Genomic DNA, 19405 nt, shown 5'->3' with positions numbered 1-19405 from the left:
TTAGGGTAGAGGAAAGGACTGCCTACATCTAACCTCCCCATACTCCACTTTAGTGGAATTGGGTATTGTTGTTGTTGTTGTATATATAACTTATCATGAGCTATTGGAGATCATATCAAACCTATTAGGGTTGATTGATTTTGTATAGATGATGATTGATCTCATTATAATATGTAACTTATCATGAGCCATTGGAGATCATATCAAAGGTATTAGGACTGATTGAATTTGTATCTGTTGGCATCACATTTTCTTTTAAATTGAAAAAGGTGGGTACTAGTGATGTGTGACTTATATCGAGATTAATAATATCGTTTATTGATCAAATTCTGGCAACAATCTGGATCCACCGTAATGATACAACACTGGACTTACTATCCTGTCATGTTTTATTGAATATCTCAAGCCACTTTCTTTGTTCTTCCAAAAGTTATTTTTCATATGTTAGTGCTGTTTACAACATGTGCGTCTGGATAACCATTTATTAACCATATAGACCATAAATAAAATTCTAGAAGAAGCTAAAATGACAGTGAAATCCTTGCGTTTCTTGGCTCTGTAATAAGTATTACAACTTACAGGAACTACTGGAGTAGCATTAAAAATAAAGAACAAGTGCTGACTACTTTCAATTCAATTCAATACATGATTGTATGAAGAACAAAATGAATCTGATAACTCAAGAGCTCAAAACACAGATGAAGATAGTTCCCTCACTATCATCATCTCTGAAGTTTTCCAATGGAATGCAAGTAGATGGAAACTGATACAACACTGTCAAGAATGCATATTACCGGTTAGCCTAAGTTAAAGCAACAACACTTGCTTCGTTTATAAGTAACTGAACATTGCTTACGTGGACCCAAGGAAGAAAGCGAGAGATAGATGAAAATTAAACAGAAACACAGAAACAACTGCTGTAAGTAGCATTGCTACAGAAGTCGAATAAACCTGCAATAGTAAACAGAAACCTTTTTAATTAATATTATAAACATGCAAGCATGTGTCCTATATATATTTATTTATTTATTTATTGTGTTCATATATACAACAATACATGTCTATCAGGTACATCAAACATGCCCTTTCCTATAAGATGTTTTTAAACTTTTTTCTTAAAAATAAAGGAAAACATGCATGCAAATTTCAAGCTAAGACAATGAACTAGCTTTTTGGTATTATATCATTTCTGGAATGAGATGCAACTGCAACCGCAAGCAACATTAAGAATATTATGAACATAAGAGGCCTTACCTTCACAATATTGTCAGCATACTTCATTACCATAGACACAGCGATCCCACTGCAAATCCACATAATAATATGTAATTATATTCAATATAACAAGGTGCCATAAAGTTTCTAAGCCTCGTGTCACGGATGTCAGCATATGCGAATGGGTTTTTAGTACGCATATTTTCAGTAAATTGGCAAAAAAATATGAGAGCTTCATAGTCCCTTTGTGAAAAGGGAAAGGAAAACAAAAGAAAAAAAGACTTGAGGAGTTTTACTTTGATTAGAAAACAAAACTTCCAATAAATTCCTCACTACATCTTAATTGCCGACCAGTGTTTCCAACTTTAGGTAGCAGTCTTGAAGTGAAAGAAAACACTTGTCTTATAAGGCTAAATATGAATATGATTAACATTAGCTACAAAGTGATTAGTAATTTATTACTATTATAACTATTATTATTATTATATTATTATTATTAAATAATTATAATTAATAAACTTAAAAAAAAAATTGGGTTAGTAACTATTATTATCGTTATTATAAAATTATAAATATAAATAATAATAATAATAAATAATAATAATAGTTAATATAATATTAATTAGTATTAATATTAATATATTAAAAGATACATCAAAATCCACCTATAGGCATTTTTACCCTACAGGTAATAAGCGTAACTTATCAAACAATAGTAGAAACTGAAGAGATCATAGTACACTGTACGGGCACTACAACCATCACACTGGATGACACATATTGAAAGATATATATACCTTAGGGCATGGTTGATAATCATGAGGACCGTTATTAGTGAATATCCATGGAAAAATCCCCTGCACATAAGAGTAGGGTGTTTCATTTTAGTAGACAAAGTGCAAATACTACAACACCAAAAACTTGATGCAGTCGATGGTTTATTCTGACTTCGACTACGCAGGTACTAAATATGACTTGATATGGCTTTAAGATAACATATAACCACTAGAAATAAGAACCAGTGAAGAACATAACATACTTGTTCATGACAGCACCAAAATCCTGGACCAGTATCGCAACAACATTAAAGACCATCCCAAAGACATATAACCAAAAGTTCTGAACATTTATATTCCTTGAAGGCCTCTTTTTTATAATGGCCTGTAAGATGAAGATTTGTCTTATCAAATAGAGTTGCCAGCACTTGACAGATCTTGTTATGAATTAGGTTATAGTGATATACACCAAAAGACAATTTTGAATTCACAGAACAATTTTAACTGTCACAAACGGAAACATTCATGTGTTGTTATTCAAGGTAGAAGTTTGGATAACACAAAAGTAATACACGCCCTTTACCTCTGTGTAAACTCCAGCAAAACCACTTAAAAGTGCCATAATCTGCAAATGAACAGTTGAGTACATATTATAATATAATACTCCATAGTATAGTATATCAAAGAATTACACTAGTTTGGTACTCATATCTAGGAATAAGCTAAAAAAGCCCACAACTCACAATTGCCATCATCCAGCCTAGAAAAGGAGTCTGAAGAACATGATCAGAACTGTAAACAAAGAGAAACAGAGTGTAAAAGAAGATCCAATGATCTCAATTTTGATTGATCGAACGAGGAAATAAGAAATTCATGAAAACCCCAGTTTTTCCTTATCACGGCATATAGAGTACCATCCTACGCAGAAAGTGATAATTGAGGTGTTGATGTCATATATACAACTAATCGCTGATGAGATAAAAGGGAGTTACAATTAGGTACAGCAACACAAAACTATTCCATTTATTGAAGGAAACAAATGCACACTTGTAAAAATAAACTCTTGCATCTGACCATACCCATGTGATGTATGTTTCATTTTGTTCTACAATTTGCTAAGTGGATGGATGATGCTGTCATTAATGTCACCACATATATCGACATCATGTATCAAAAAGAAGGGTCTTTAGGAGAGGCTTGGGTTTTAACTAGCTTTGCAGATCCATTACATGAAACAAGTTATAGAGAAATTCCACTGGAAAACACAATGTTCAAGAGAGCCGTGTGAGGGGATTCTTAGGAGGTCCCAGGTTATATATATATATATATATATATATATATATATATATATAGGGGCATGATCAATGGGGAAGTAACCAATCGGGGGAAGGGGGGGGAAGCAAAATTTTTATTTTTTTTTCCTTTTTTTTGAAATTTTTTTTTTTCCGGCATCAAGATCACACGAAAATATGAACATTTAGAAGAGACACTTCGTGATGAATGTTATTATTTAGGCGGAAAAACGATCGACAAAAATAACATCCAAGATAATATTGTTCGTGAAGAATATGAATGTTTTTTTTTATGTTTTGTGAAGTAAAATTTAGCCCGATTTAGAGTTTAGGGTTTAGGGTTTGGTGTTTTGGGTTTATGGAATAAACCCAAAACACCAAACCCTAAACCCTAAACCCTAAACTCTAAACCGTTCGTGTTAAAAACTCAATCTAAATCCTAAATCTAAACCCTAAATCTAAACCCTAAACCCTAAATTTCTAAACCCTAATATCTAAACCCCAATAGTTAAAACCTCAAAATACGCTCGAAAAACACGATAATTGTTATATATTACTTCTTCGAGCGTTTTCCCGCCAAAATAAAAACATTTATCACAAAGTGTCTCTACTAAATGTTCATATTTTCATCTCATCTATAATGTTCGTGAACAAAGTTTTTTCAAAAAACGAAAAAAAAAAAAAAGCTTTTGCTTCCCCCCGAATGGTTACTTCCCTCTTGATCCTACCACTATATATATATATATATATATATATATATATATATATATATATATATATATATATATAAGGGATGACGCTGTAAGTGATGTCAATACGACAACCAGAGTTTAATAGCTTTTTAAACTATTAAAAAATTGGATAATAAAGAGTTTGTTTGATAATGTGGCTAAACGGGTAAAGTGATAAGGTTTTCCCTATTCATGTTATAAATGTGAAGCAATATAATTTAGTAACAACACAGTAATGACATGTGTATAACTAGGAGAATGGAACTTACGAAGGATTAAGTTGTGCCGTTGTGCACCCAGCACAAAGTAAAACGAAAGCAGCCCACTGGATCTCGCTTAACCTGTCAGACAATTTTGTTATGCATCATCATCATCATTCTAAAAACTACCTGATCAGAAACAAGAGGTGACTGGTGCATACTTTTTCTTGAGAATTATGCGATACAACACACCAGTGCTGATTATATTCAGGTTTTTAAGTATCTGATACCCTGGAGCATCCACATATGCAAAGATATAGTACTGCCAAATACATGCATGACTCAGAAAGAGAGTTTAAGCCAAAGCAATTAAAAATAAAAATTCAGATTAAATAAAATAATAATAATGTAGGAACCAACCAACCAACCTGGAGCAGATTCTTGACAAGGTAAAGTGCTGCAGGAATTGGATAAACACTAACTTCTTCCACTGTCGTACCCAACCTGACAAAACTAGAGGGTAAGCGCAGAGTCTAGTTCCACATATACCATGTTGATTTGATACAGAGTTAAATCCTAGAGCCATTTATATTGGCTTTTTTTAGGCACTATCAAGGCCATCCAACGGCTTCCCATAGGAATTCAGGAGGACTGGTGAAAGTGGCCAAAATTGACCAATGAGAGGTAGCAAGAGACTATTCATCAAGTTTTGACAAGCAAAAACAACGGGAACTATGGATACTATCGTTTGTAATCTTGCAGACACCCAATGCATACGATGTTCTTGCATTTGCCCAACAACAGTCAGCCATTGATATTAATGAGCTTTTCTAAGGCAGATACAAATGGACATCTAATTAAAAAAGTTGATTTTCTCCAAGCACGGGTAAGGGGTTCCGGACTTGATCAGTGTATATTCAAAAGAATATGCACCAAGTCAACAACTCATGTGGGCCCCTCGCAATAAACTTCAGGATCCTGCACATCTATGTGTTCTGTCCACATTCTATATAGACCCTATGCATAGCAAACATTGACGTCTGTTGTTGAAAACTATCTTCAAAACATGTGATAGTCACAACTAAATCCATAATAATGCATTCTTGCCAGCTTTCTTATATCATGACAGTTACATATTTCTAAATGTGAAATGATCTACAACTGGTCAATCAAACTGCAGTATTTAAGTTGCTATGAGTGTGTGTTTCGTGATTTAGTTAAAGTATGGGAGTGGAAAATTCAAGATACCTGTTATCTTCGGTGATACCGTCAGTTCTCCATATTCTAGCCAAGGCTGCGAGTGATAGTGCACATTTTAGAGCTTCAACCTGGCTCCAAATTTAGGAAAATAGAGGTAAAAAAAATTAGGTTGGCCACGAATAAGTTGAAAAATAAGATTGGGCTCACCAAAAAGTTAGCTGTTGTGACGCTGTACTCGTATCTTCCAGCTCTTTTGGACCAGACAATAAGTATAGCTTGGGAGCTGGTAAGAAATGTCAACGCCAGTGTAACCATGGACCTATAAAGTAAGTAAGTAGAGCATTCAAGAGCAATGTATAATTTGGTACACGAGAATCGGCAATGACATGATAACTGACTGGTATACTTACTTCCTCTTCCACTTAGTAGTTTTATCATGAGGGGTAGGAACTGCAAATATCAAATTACAAACCCTAAGGACTCGATGTATATAAAATAAAAATATACAGTGTATAACAATAATAAATATAACAGAAGTATGAGCATATGATGATACAGTGAGCACCATCTAGTAGAGTAGGTTTGCCACGTAAGCTCTCAATGTCTTGTTTAGCCGGATCTCCATCCTTATCCTACAATTATTGCTCAAATTACATTGTATTGTATTGTATGAATCGAACATGAAAAGTAGGGCAATTGAAGATGCCTTATTGAATAAGTGAGAAAATCGATCTAATGGAAGATACAAAGCCCTAACAAGCAATGATAATATAATTAATTATAAATTTTAATTAATAATTAATATTAATAATGCTATAATAACAGAAAGAAAGAAAGAAAGAAAGAAAGAAAGAAAAGAGATATGAACCTGATCTTTGACTCTTCTATACTCCATTGAAAAAAGAGGAGATGTAAATTGGATCGATTAAGTCGATGCAGGAAACATCAAAATCAAATACGGAGAATGAAGCAGCAGCGGTTGCAGATACTATCAACTGACTGATCTGTTTCTACCAACTCAAATCAGAAACTTGTATGAAAGTCAATATTAGCACTGTTGTAAAAAAACAGGATTACTTCCTATTAGTCTAGATTACTCCTTATAAACAACCAAAAAACAACCATTGTTCTAATTTTCAAAAATCGTTTAATTATCTATATAATTAATAGACAAAATCCTGTAGCACTATTCACCAATAGTAAGTAGGGGCATTTTCATCATTTCACCTTTTTTTTGGGTCTCCAACGATAAAAGAAGCAACTTTCGTAAAAGAACTAACTCTTCAATGTTACCAAAAGATGTCGAAAAAAAATCTTTTTAAAAAAAAATTAACTAACTTTTTTTTTCTTCTTTCCTTCCTCAACGATAAAAGAGGCAACTTTCATAAAAGGAACAACCCTTCAATGCTACCAAAAGATGTCGAAAAACATTCTTTTTTACAAAATAGATCAACTAACTTAAAAAAAAAAAACGAACGCTAAAAGAAGCAACTTTCACAAAATGAACAACCCTTCAATGTTAGATGTCGAAAAAAATTCTTTTTTACAAAATAGATGAAGACTTTTTTTAACTCCATTCAAAACGGAGCCCCCGGCGCGAAGCGATGGCTCCACAACTAGTTAATATCATAGATTAATGAGTCAAAAAATCAAAATTGATTAACATTTTAACATAAGTTTAAACTAAAATTATAAAATATTTGAACAAAAATAATGATTTTAGACAATTGTGTTAAAGTTTATATTTCTGTTCATAATTTTCTTCCATACTAACTCACATAATTTTAATATTTATTATTTAAACGTATAAAATGCTATTTTCAATTACTCCATTCAAAGTCACGATTAATTAATCCACAAATAGCGAGTTTTGCAACCTTTAATATTAGTATTTTACTGACTAAATTTTTTTACTTTGGGAGAATTACAAAAATCATCATAGTCTTCTTTCATTTTTACTGCGTTCGTTCAGTTTAAGAATTAATTACAAACATCGTCCTGCAGTGACTATTTTTTTTCAATATTCATTACTCTTTAAAATTAATTAATATTCGTAATTAATAATGTACGATAATTAATACTCGTAATTAATACTTTGTAATGCACACTAACTATTTCTTAGACCATTGATCCGGTAAGATCGAAATGTTTTACCCGAAATAGAAATAAGGGGTCGAAGGGAGTCATATTCCATGATTTTATAATAAAAATAAACAAAAGGGAGGATATATACACTTTCACAAAAACATGCTCATGTTCTACATGATTTGTAAACATGGAGAAATATCTCTAGTTACATTTTTATTATATATAGATAGTGTAATTGGAAGAGGGAGATATAACCTCTAGTCTTGTATTGAGATATGTGTGTAAAATATAAATAAATCAATTAATATCCTTACGAGTATGGTCGGGTTCTCAATCTCGTAACGGATCAAGTAGTATCAGAGCATGTGTTCCTTTGTGTGACAACTTATATAGCTTCCGCAAGTTTTTGAAGATTGCATAGGAATGGTCAAGAATAAGAAAAAGAGAAGAAAGACTTAGAATACATAAAGTGAAAGAACAAAAGCAAATATTTGCCATGTTTATATTTAAAAAAAAATGTATAATATGAAAAGATTATGAACTTTTTCTTTTGTTTATAAAAAGAATACGAGAAAAAAAGTCCCATAATCCCATGAAAAAATATGTTCTTGGAAACATGGAGAAAAAAAATGATCTCATGTTTACTATTACATGGAGAAAGTCATCGTCTTCTTTTCTTTAGTTCATAAAGGAAATGTAGAGAAAAAAATGAGTTTTGATAGAATAGATCGAAAAGGAAACACTAAAGAGATTTATGTATGAACATGACCCATGATTTTTAATCTCATGCAATACATCCAGTGTTGTAAAAAACCCGTTTACTCGCCGATTAATCTCCGATTAATCATTTTTAGGAGTAATCCATTCCGATTTTTCAAAATCCGTTTAATTAATCGGTCAACGTCAATTGATGGGTCAAAATCGAATTTGGTAATCAAAGTCGGTCAAACTCAAAATTGGTCAGCATTTTAACATGAATTTAAACTATAAATTTATAGTTTTTGAACAAAATGAACAAATTTAAGCAATTATGTTAAATTTTGTGTTTATGTTTATGATTTTCTATATTGATTAGAGAGTTGAAGTTCAAGTGAGTCACTTCATCCATATTCTCAACAGATTTTTTTCTTATTTAATTGTTTCTGTTTACAACTTTGCATTAATATGTTCAATGAATATATTGTATGTGTTTCGTTAAATGCATTTTTGCTCCACTCATTGTTATTGGTCCTTGGAATGCAATCTTAAGTTACATGTCATGTTAAATTTTGAAAATGGTTAGCTTTTGATGCCGTATAGAACTTACTGGATCTGATTTTTTATTGTTGTTAGTCTTATATGAAGCTGATCGTATGAACTATAAATGAAGCTTGCTGGGAAAGACTAAGTCATTATATGCGTCATATTTGATCACTCTTTTATGTATATACACCAGAGATCTTTACTGCCATTCAGGGTGTTTCCTCACAGCGAAAAGACAAAGGTTTCTAAAAACCTAAACACTTCATTTATGTTATATTATAAGCACTGGGATGTACGTAACCATTACTCGTTTCATCTTTTTTTTGTTTTCTCTTTCTATATATAAATAAAACTTATGGGGTTCTGCAATGCAACAGAAACTGATGTGGCTTAATTTGACTGGTGCGGGTTCTGAATACTCCAGCAAGAAGGAAAGTGAAGATTTGAAGAAATAAATATGCTTACTGGCCTCTGGACCAGAAGATGCTACATGGGTTCTGCTATCTACAGCCCCTTCTACCTCAGCTTAACAGCACCAATTAACTTTGTAAGTAGAAATAAATATGAATAAGGCATGAATTTGCTTTTTTAGCTAGCTTAGTTAGCTGTGATGGGTTAAAGTTTTTAAGTAATATCATTAAATAAATATTATCAATTAAAATTCTATTGTAATACGATATAACATTAAACATGTCTAGCTCCATGGGTCATAATTTGAGCCTATGCGCTAATGCACCTAAGGTCATGTATAGATACACGAACATAGATATCAGATCAGACAGAAACGCATAGCGAACAAACATTATATACATAATTCGGAGCTACTAACCAATAATGTCATTCTCATTCCCTCTTAATTGACTGATCTGATATACATTGATAGCTTGATATTTGTATTTCGTTTAGAGTCAACGAACGGTTCCACCATTTGTTCTCGAATACCTTTTGATTCTTATTCTTCCACTATTAAGCTATATGTATGGTATACATGTAAGTTAATTTATGGGTAATTCGGATTAATAACAATATATATATATATATATATATATATATATATATATATATATATATATATATATATATATATATATATATATATATATATATATATTGTTATTAGCTAATTATTAATATTATATACCGTACAACGTAACTTGGAGACAAATGAGCTTGAAAGTTTAATTAGAGCATATAAACGGAACAACACTGATAAAGATGGTAAATTTCGTGGCAACACAGAAGAAAAATATGTAAGTAAATACCTTATAATTCACTAGAACGTTAAATTTTTATATAAGTCAAAACATACTAAAAGTGTTCGTATTATAATTTGGATTATTCTCGTGTTTTAAATATGTAGAATGAAATGGTTCAACTTCTAAATGAGCAAGTTGGTGTAGAAAACCCGATGACCGAACTACAAATCATGAACAAGGTATTGGGGTCACGCCCCGGATGGGAGCGTGGTATCGGTCCATGCATTTCTGGGTCCCGCAGGTCCGTTGATAGCTCAAGTTCAACTTCAAGTCAATGTTTTTACACCGAGGATGTGTAGCAACCCGAAAAAATCGTCATTGACGGCGCCGTCTACTTAGGTCCCATTATGTGGTCATAAGTCTTTAAAACAACGTTTGACCAAAATATGCCGCATTCATCTCATATGTAAAGATGTTTCAAAGTTTACAAAGTAGTTCAACGACTAATACGATACAACGTTTTTAAGTACAAATGAAACCTATGCGACACGCTTTAATGTAAAGTCAAAAGACGATCCATGTATGCAAGTATACTCGACATCCAAGCAAGTATCAAAATAGAGTGCGGAAGCATGTAACACATATTGTTCAAGGACCTGAGAAAAACATGGAAAATCTGTCAACGAAAACGTTGGTGAAATCATAGGTTTAGTAAGTGAGTACATAAGTAAGTAAGCTGAACCACAAGATTTATAGCGTTGAAATAATAGTAAACCATTCTAAAAGTTGTTATCACGAGCACCCAACTATCAAGGCTTAACTTTCCACGAACCCCATAAATAAAGTTTTAGAACCTACACGTATACCCGAAAATATATTTCATTCGCTTAACGGTAGCGAACCATCCGAATGAGGGTTTGTCAAACCCGTATGGCCACACAACATAAGTTCTCGCTTACACCCTGCAAGTGTAACTAATGATAATTGAATTGAGGCATTTTTGTTCTAACTCGTACGTAGAATGCTTGTTTTCGTACTTGTGTTCACTTTGTAAAACAAAACGTTTATGTTTTCTCATCCCAAATATAAGTATAAAAGAGTAAAGTGGGACTATGATCTCACCTTGAGTGCAAGAGTGTAAAAGTACTTCACAAGTAAACGTGTGCAAGAACGAATGCTAGTCTTGACCTAAACAAGTAGGTTGTATCAATAACTGTAAATACGGTTGGTCAAAGTTGTTCAATTAGTCATATGGCTCATTACGACTCGATTATATAGCATGTGAATCAAGTTGTCAAGTTTCATGCAAGATATAAGTATAAAAGCACGTTAGAACGATTGCATAAGTGTTTGATTAAGTTTGACTAGAAGTCAAACTTGATCAAAGTCAACGGGTTCGGGTCAGGTATCCGACAATTTTTCTATGAAAGATAAGCATATATAAGTATGTTGGCCAAGTTTCATGTTAATCGGAGGTGCGTAGCATAGTTAAAATTAAACGAAAATGTGCGCTTTTGGACAGCCGGGCCCGGAGCGCCGCTTAAGGTATTGGAGCGCCGCTCATATATCTGTTCAGCAAATCTGGACAGTTTTGATTTATGCACGAATCCAACTTCAAACAACCATAACTAATGAACCGTAAATATTCAAAACACGTATCTTATATCGTTGGAAAGGTATTTTTACGAGGAATACAACTAAACACATATCATCAATCAAATTCATCATTTACAATAACCGAATTCTCGCCGAATGATCATTAAAAGTTCATTATCAAAGTTTCAAGTTCAAAAAATGCATTTCATGATTCGGGAATCTAATCTACACATACAATATGCCGTTTCGAATGTAATTAAATATACAATACAACTAAACACTTACAAATAACATCTCATAGCATTCCATGCATCAAATGTTCGTTTTAAAATCTATCAAACCCTAACCAAGTATCACAAAATCAATAATCATGTTTATGTAAGGTTTTCATGTCATCCAACATACCAAAACGAAGCTAATGAAGTAACTAACACTTTGAACACACAAACATTAACATCTAAACACATTTCATCATTCAAAATCAAAGAGTTAACTAACCCATTTTTCATATTCAAGCTAGTTACTCAAAACAACAAAATCGAACAAACCAAACACATATTCATGTTAGACTTGAGCCATAGACACTAATTAACACACTTTTAAGTCAAGAACATCAAGAGCATGAAATCTAGAGATTTTAGAAAGTTATCCAAACTAGATGAAATTAGTATCAAGTTGTAGAGGAAGATGCAAGGATTCCAAAAGTACAATTTGTTTTGATGTTTTCTTCCTAGATCCGAATTAGATGATGATTGAATGAATTGGGTGTTTGAGAGAAAAGAAAATGGAAGTAGTAGAGAAATGGGGAGGTGAAAGAATGAATGAGTGGTGGTGGTGGGTGATAACTAGTTCCACTAGTTACATCTTTGACCACATGGCAAAGTTAGTCCCTCAAGTTTGGAAGTGGGTGCTTGAATTAACCGAACGAATATTTTAAATACGCTAGAGTAAACGAGAGATGTTATAATTAAATAAAGAAAATATTAAGAACGTTAGCTAACGGAGGATACGAATTTAGATAGCGAAAGATATTATCAAAATAAAAAACGGGCGTTAAAATAATTTAACGGAAAAATGCGGGATGTTACATTACCCACACCTTAAAAGAAATTTCGTCCCGAAATTTAGTTGGAAGTAGTAGTTGTTGTTTCTCCTTTAAAACCTTGCGTTGAAAATTCTACAAATAGGTGAAGGTACTTCCTTGGGCATTTCAACGAACTTTGACAGTCGGAATTTCACGTCGTCTCAGAGTTTGGTTTTACGATCTATAATTTCAACCAGTTCTCCTATGAAGTAGAGTTTGTCATCAATAGTAAGCTCATCTAAAAGAATAACAAGTTCCTGTTCCGCAGGGCATTTCTCTAAGTTCGATACCTGGAATGTAGGATAAATGGGAACTTAATTGAGTTGGATTTCTTCATAATGGAACCACCAGCTGCTATATCGATGTCTTTTCTTGTAGTGATGTCGCATCTTTGGTAGAATATTTGTACTATTTGACAGGTGTCTAAACCATGTTGCGGACATCCTCTCAATAATTTTCCAAATCTGGTCCAAGCTTCATATAAAGTTTCATTTGGCTTTTGCGTGAACGTAACAATTTCTCCTTGAAGTCTTACGGCTTTAGATGCCGGAAAGAATTGTTTAAGAAAATTTTCAACTAAGACGTCCCATGTATCAATCGCCCCTTCAGGTAACGATTCCAACCAATCTTTGGCTTCTCCCTTTAAAGTCCAGGGAAATAACATGAGATATATCTGTTCATCCTCCACTTCTCGGATTTTAAATAGTGTACAGATCCTATTAAAGGTATGAAGATGTTCGTTTGGACCTTCCTTCGGCGCACCACTAAATTGGCATTGATTAGTTACCATGTGTAGGATTTGTCCTTTGATTTCATAATCTGGCGCATTAATGTCAGGTTGAGTAATTGCGTGACCTTGGCCAGTGCGTTTAGCTCGCATTCGGTCTTCCATACTTAACGGTTCTAGATTCTCCATAATTGAATTTGTTGAATCTGAATCACTAGAGGATTCTGATTTAATAGTTGGTTCTTCGACAATATCTGTTTGAATGATTGGTGGTTCCGGAGGAAAGATTAGTGGTTCAGGATCTCTAAATTGTCCTTGAATATCCTCCGGATTCTCAATTGTGAGGTCGGGTTCAAAAAATGGATTATCAGAAATTTGAATTGGAGTACTTGGTTGACTGGATGACGATTCTAAAGAAAAATCAACGGCGACAATATTTGCTACATGTCTTGATCGAGTTACAGGTGGTGAACGTACAAAAGGTGGTGAACGTTTTGCTCGGTGCATTCACTGAATATCCTATTAGTTATAAAAGATAAAAATTATATAAGCTATCAAATTAATAGACTTTTCTGCTTTTGCCCACGTTTCGAATAGCCAATAAATGCAGCAGGGAGCCAGAACCCTTTAAATCGGAAGCTCACAACTCAGCCACTAACAAATTCAACTATTACTACGAAACAGAAAATTTGGATGTCTATCAATTTAACCGCTTAAAATAATTTTTCGTTGAAATTTAAAGAAATTTTAGAGAAGAAATAGAAAATTCTAAGTCCTAAAAACTAGAGCGGCGAAAAAATAAGAAAGAAAAAGAGCGCGTCGAAAAACGTCGAAAAATAAAAAGTCAAAAAAATAATAAAAAGAACGTAGCGCGTTGAAACTTAAAAGTCTAAAAACTAAAAATTAAAAGTTGCGTCTAAAACTATTAAAGCTTAAAAAGAATTCTATATCCAAAACAGTATAAACTTAAAAAGGTACCAAAATATAAAAACGGCGTCGCAAAATTCTAAAGCACCTAAATCTTAGTCTAAAGAAAAAGCACTTAAGGAATTTTACGGCAAAGCCTAAAAATCTAGAAATAAAAATAACTATGGCAAAAAACTATGTCTTAAAACTAAATACGAGCAAAAAATACAAATATTACGCTAAAACGAATAAAAAGATACAAAATATAAAAATAAACTTAAAGTTGTAAAAAGTACAATTTTTATAAAAATATTATTTTTATATTATTTATTTTATAAAAGTATTAATTTTATAATTTATTAAAACTAATTAATACTTAAAATACAAATTAAATTATAAAAACTAAACTTAATTAATTTAAAATTAAACCCTAATTAGGGTTTTAATAATAATAATATTATACTCCGTAATTATTGCTGGAAGGGATCAACTGTGGCGTGTCAGACAGCTTCATGCGGTCGCATGAAGTTTTGCCTTCGGGCTCATGCGATCGCATGAGCTAGAGTTTCGGGCCAGACTTTGGGCTGCTACAGTACTAGGCCTCATGATTTTTATATATATATATATATATATATATATATATATATATATATATATATATATATATATATATATATTTTTTTTTTTCTAATTCTGTTTTATAATTATATAAATTATTTATATAAAATAAATAAAAACTTAAATTTTAAAAACTAAAATAGAAAATAAAAGTACTTTATAATTTATGTATTTTAAACAATTCTTAAAAATATATACTTTATTTTGTTTTTCTTTTTATATTTTTGTATTAAAACGTATTTTTACAAAAACGTATTTTTACAAAAGTAAATTAAAAATCTTTTTATATATATATATAGCGTTTTGCTTCCGGCGTTTGACTGTCCCCGGCAGCGGCGCCAAAAATACTTGATGTGTGCGAGGTGGTGTATAAAATAGTTATATTTTTACAAGGAAATACTATTAAATACGATACAATTTTACACAAGTGATTTATTTATTTATAGAGTGGATATACCTAAACCTTGCTACAACACTTATAGGCAGTGTACCTAATCGTACAGTAGTGTGGTTTTTAGTAAGTCTGGTTCGTTCCACAGGGAGACTTAAACTAGTTCAACGCTATATTAGTTTTAACTTATAATTGCAAAAATACAAAAATATTAATATGTAATATTATTATTATAAAATGGGGGGTTTTTACCGTTTAATGACCGGTTTGTCGATTTTAAAACTTTTAGTCGCAGTTAAAACCTAATGTAAAATATTAAAAATAAATATAACTTAATTTAAAGCGTAGAGTAAATAACGATAATGAAATTGCGATAAATAAAAGTGCGATAAAATAAAATTGCGATAATTAAAGAGTACGATAATTAAAAATACAATTAAATAAAATGACAATAAATAAAAATACGATAATTAAAAGTGCAATTAAATATGAAATATATAAATTATGCTTATTTAAACTTCCGTAATCATGATGTTTGACGTGTTGATTTTAGTTTTATTACCATGGGTTAATTGTCCTTTGTCCTAGATTATTCAATATGTCCGTACGGATTTGTCCATAATAGTCCATCAGTCATAAATATAAAGTGCGAAAGTCTTCGTCAAATTATTCTTATTCCCGAAGTCAAATATTCCAACTAATTGGGGATTCGAATTGTAACAAGGTCTTAATACTTTGTTTAATGAATACACCAGGTTATCGACTGCGTGTAGTCCAAGGTTTTACTACTTTGTTAACAATTACACCAATTACCCTTGAATGTAATCCACCCATGTTTCAATAAGTCTATTAACTATTAATCCAGTTCCGTGTCCGGTAAAATGAACAATTATTGGTATTTATAGATATCCCGCTCACCGTACCCAGTCAAGCGTATGTGGTTATATATAAATACGTCAAATTATAATCTATATATTAAATTAACGAGGTATCGTTTAGTTAATATAAAACCCATTAATAGCCCATAGTCTAATTTCCACAAGTGTCGGTCTTTTATCCAAACCCCAATTATGGTCCAAAGCCCAATTACCCAATTTTAATATTTAGCCCAACATCACGATTACTTCGGTATTAAATAAGCATAATAATAACTTAGCTACGAGACATTAAATTAAAAAGGTTGAACATAACTTACAATGATTAAAAATAGCGTAGCGTTACACGGACAGAATTTCGACTTACACCCTTACAACATTCGCTAACATACCTTTATTATTAGAATTTAAAATTAAAATTAAAATTAAAATATAATATATATATATATATATATATATATATATATATATATATATATATATATATATATATATATATATATATATATATATATATGTTTACGTATGAGATAGAGAGATAGGATGGATATTTGATCAACCAAACTGCGAATTTATAGGGGTGTCGCCTGGATTTCAGGGCCATGCGATCGCATGGAAAATAAGCCTACAGGCCATGCGATTGCATGGAGGTAGGTATCAGCTCACATGAGTTTGTTTTCATGTTTGCCGACGTTTATAATATATAATATAATATATATTAATTTTAAGAATTAATTATATATTATATTATATTCATGTGCATAGTTGACTTGTAATTTTTAGTCCGTTGCGTCGAGCGTTGAGAGTTGACTCTGGTTCCGGTTCCGGTTTTTCGAACGTCCTTGCGTACAATTTAATATCTTGTACTTTGCGTTTCGTATCTTGTACTCTTGTAATTTTGAGACGTTTCTCATCAATAATTGGAACCACTTTGATTGTACTTTGTACTTTTGAGCTTTTTGGTCATTTGCGTCTTCAATTTGTCGAATCTGTCTTTTGTCTTCACCTTTTATTATTTAAACGAATATCACTTGTAAATAGAACAATTGCAACTAAAAGCTTGTCTTTCTTGAGGGATAATGCTATGAAATATATGTTCGTTTTTAGCATTATCAAGTTGCTCTTTTCTCGAGAATTCGAGCGTAGGACGGAGATGTTGTTCGTTTTCTCTTTCGCTTTTTGAATAGGTTAAGACATCATCTATGAATACGATAACGGATTTGTCTAGATAAGCTTGCATACGCAGTTCATAAGATCCATGAACACGGTTGGGGACTTAGTTAAACTGAACGACACTAAAAGAAATTCATAACTATCGTAGCGAGTTCGAAAAGCGGTTTTGGAGACATCTTCTCCCTTAACCTTCAATTTATGATAACCGGAATGGAGGTCGATTGGAATACACACGAGATCCTTGTAATTGATCAAGAGGTCATTGATACGAGGAAGAGGATATCGGTTCTTAACCGGAAATTATTTATGTAGTGACCCGAACTTTTCCGAACATTTCTATGATTATATGTTTAATGAAAACTATATTTACATGATTAAATGTTTCCAACATGTTAAGCAATCAAACTTGTTAAGACTTGGTTAATTGAAACGGAAATTTTGTAAACGTCTGATTACCCAGTTTGACCAATGATTCACGAACGCTATAAGTTGTATATGACATGATGATACATAAATGAATAAATATATATGTTTAACATGATATAATGATCATCAAGTATCTCATTAAAAATAGTAACAATAAGTTATATACTTAAAAAGGAGAGTATTGACGTATGAAACTCGAAACGATACATATAACGATTATCGTTATAACCACGTCTTACTAAATATATATGAAGCATATTAATACATTGTTATATTATATATAACATGATAATATGATAATTAAATATATCATTAAGTGTATTAACAATGAACTACATAAGTAAAAACAAGACTACTAACTTAAGGATTTCGAAACGAGACATATATGTAACGATTATCGTTGTAACGACATTTAAATGTATATATCATATTAAGATATATTAATATATCATAATATCATGACAATATAATAATTTAAAATCTCATTTTATATTATAAACTTTGGGTTAACAACATTTAACAAGATCGTTAACCTAAAGGTCTCAAAACAACACTTACATGTAACGACTAACGATGACTTAAGGACTCAGTTAAAATGTATATACATGTAGTGTTTTAATATGTATTCATACACTTTTGAAAGACTTAAAGACACTTATCAAAATACTTCTACTTAAAAAAAATGCTTACAATTACATCCTCGTTCAGTTTCATCAACAATTCTACTCGTATGCACCCGTATTCGTACTCGTACAATACACAGCTTTAAGATGTATGTACTATTGATATATACACTCTAATGATCAGCTCTTAGTAGCCCATGTGAGTCACCTAACACATGTGGAAACTATCATTTGGCAACTAGCATGAAATATCTCATAAAATTACAAAAATATGAGTAATCATTCATGACTTATTTACATGAAAATAAAATTACATATCCTTTATATCTAATCCATACACCAACGACCAAAAACACCTACAAACACTTTCATTCTACAATTTTCTTCATCTAATTGATCTCTCTCAAGTTCTAACTTCAAGTTCTAAGTGTTCTTCATAAATTCTACAAGTTCTAGTTACATAAAATCAAGAATACTTTCAAGTTTGCTAGCTCACTTCCAATCTTGTAAGGTGATCAACCAACCTCAAGAAATCTTTGTTTCTTACAGTAGGTTATCATTCTAATACAAGGTAATAATCATATTCAAACTTTGGTTCAATTTCTATAACTATAACAATCTTATTTCGAGTGGAAATCTTACTTGAAATTGTTTTCGTGTCATGATTCTGCTTCAAGAACTTTCAAGCCATCCAAGGATCCTTTGAAGCTAGATCCATTTTTCTCACTTCCAGTAGGTTTATCCAAGGAACTTGAGGTAGTATGATGTTCATAACATCATTCGATTCATAGATAAAAAGCTGTCTTATTCAACGTTATAAACTTGTAATCACTAGAACATAGTTTAGTTAATTCTAAACTTGTTCGCAAATAAAATTAATCCTTCTAACTAGACTTTTAAAATCAACTAAACACATGTTCTATATCTATATGATATGCTAACTTAATGATTTAAAACTCGGAAACACGATAAACACCATAAAACTGGATATACGCCGTCGTAGTAAAATCGGGGGCTGTTTTGGTTGGGATAATTAAAAGCTAAGA

General features: G+C 31.8%; 1 protein-coding gene across 2 annotated transcripts; it reads right to left on the bottom strand.

The window, feature by feature from the left end:
• Positions 1–527: 527 nt before the first annotated feature.
• LOC139852668 (CMP-sialic acid transporter 2-like) lies at positions 528–6468 on the bottom strand. Of its 2 annotated transcripts, none has more exons than XM_071841989.1 (15): positions 6283–6468; positions 5971–6046; positions 5825–5864; positions 5622–5733; positions 5463–5542; positions 4643–4718; positions 4436–4536; positions 4284–4355; positions 2735–2783; positions 2575–2616; positions 2255–2376; positions 2013–2072; positions 1255–1303; positions 857–951; positions 528–774 (listed from the first exon to the last, which is right to left on the bottom strand). In XM_071841989.1, exons 1-15 carry the CDS (start codon positions 6307–6309, stop codon positions 723–725), a joined length of 1053 nt encoding a protein of 350 aa, XP_071698090.1. In that variant the 5' UTR covers positions 6310–6468; the 3' UTR covers positions 528–722. The 2 variants fall into 2 exon arrangements, with proteins under 2 accessions (XP_071698090.1, XP_071698091.1); XM_071841990.1 differs by having other exon boundaries at positions 5980–6046.
• Between the last annotated feature and the right edge of the window lie 12937 nt (positions 6469–19405).

Source organism: Rutidosis leptorrhynchoides, chromosome 6, assembly GCF_046630445.1.
Source record: "Rutidosis leptorrhynchoides isolate AG116_Rl617_1_P2 chromosome 6, CSIRO_AGI_Rlap_v1, whole genome shotgun sequence".
NCBI lineage: Eukaryota > Viridiplantae > Streptophyta > Magnoliopsida > Asterales > Asteraceae > Rutidosis > Rutidosis leptorrhynchoides.
Note: the sequence above shows the minus strand (reverse complement) of the source record. Positions and strands in the feature narration are given on the sequence as shown.

Excerpts from the sequence above, each read along its gene's own strand:
- LOC139852668 (XM_071841989.1), bottom strand. The coding sequence starts at position 6,309 with ATGGAGTATAGAAGAGTCAAAGATCAG. Across the intron at positions 5,543-5,621 it reads TCACAACAGCTAACTTTTTG|GTTGAAGCTCTAAAATGTGC; the intron begins GTGAGCCCAATC and ends ATTTGGAGCCAG. Across the intron at positions 775-856 it reads GCTTTCTTCCTTGGGTCCAC|TGTTGTATCAGTTTCCATCT; the intron begins GTAAGCAATGTT and ends CATTCTTGACAG.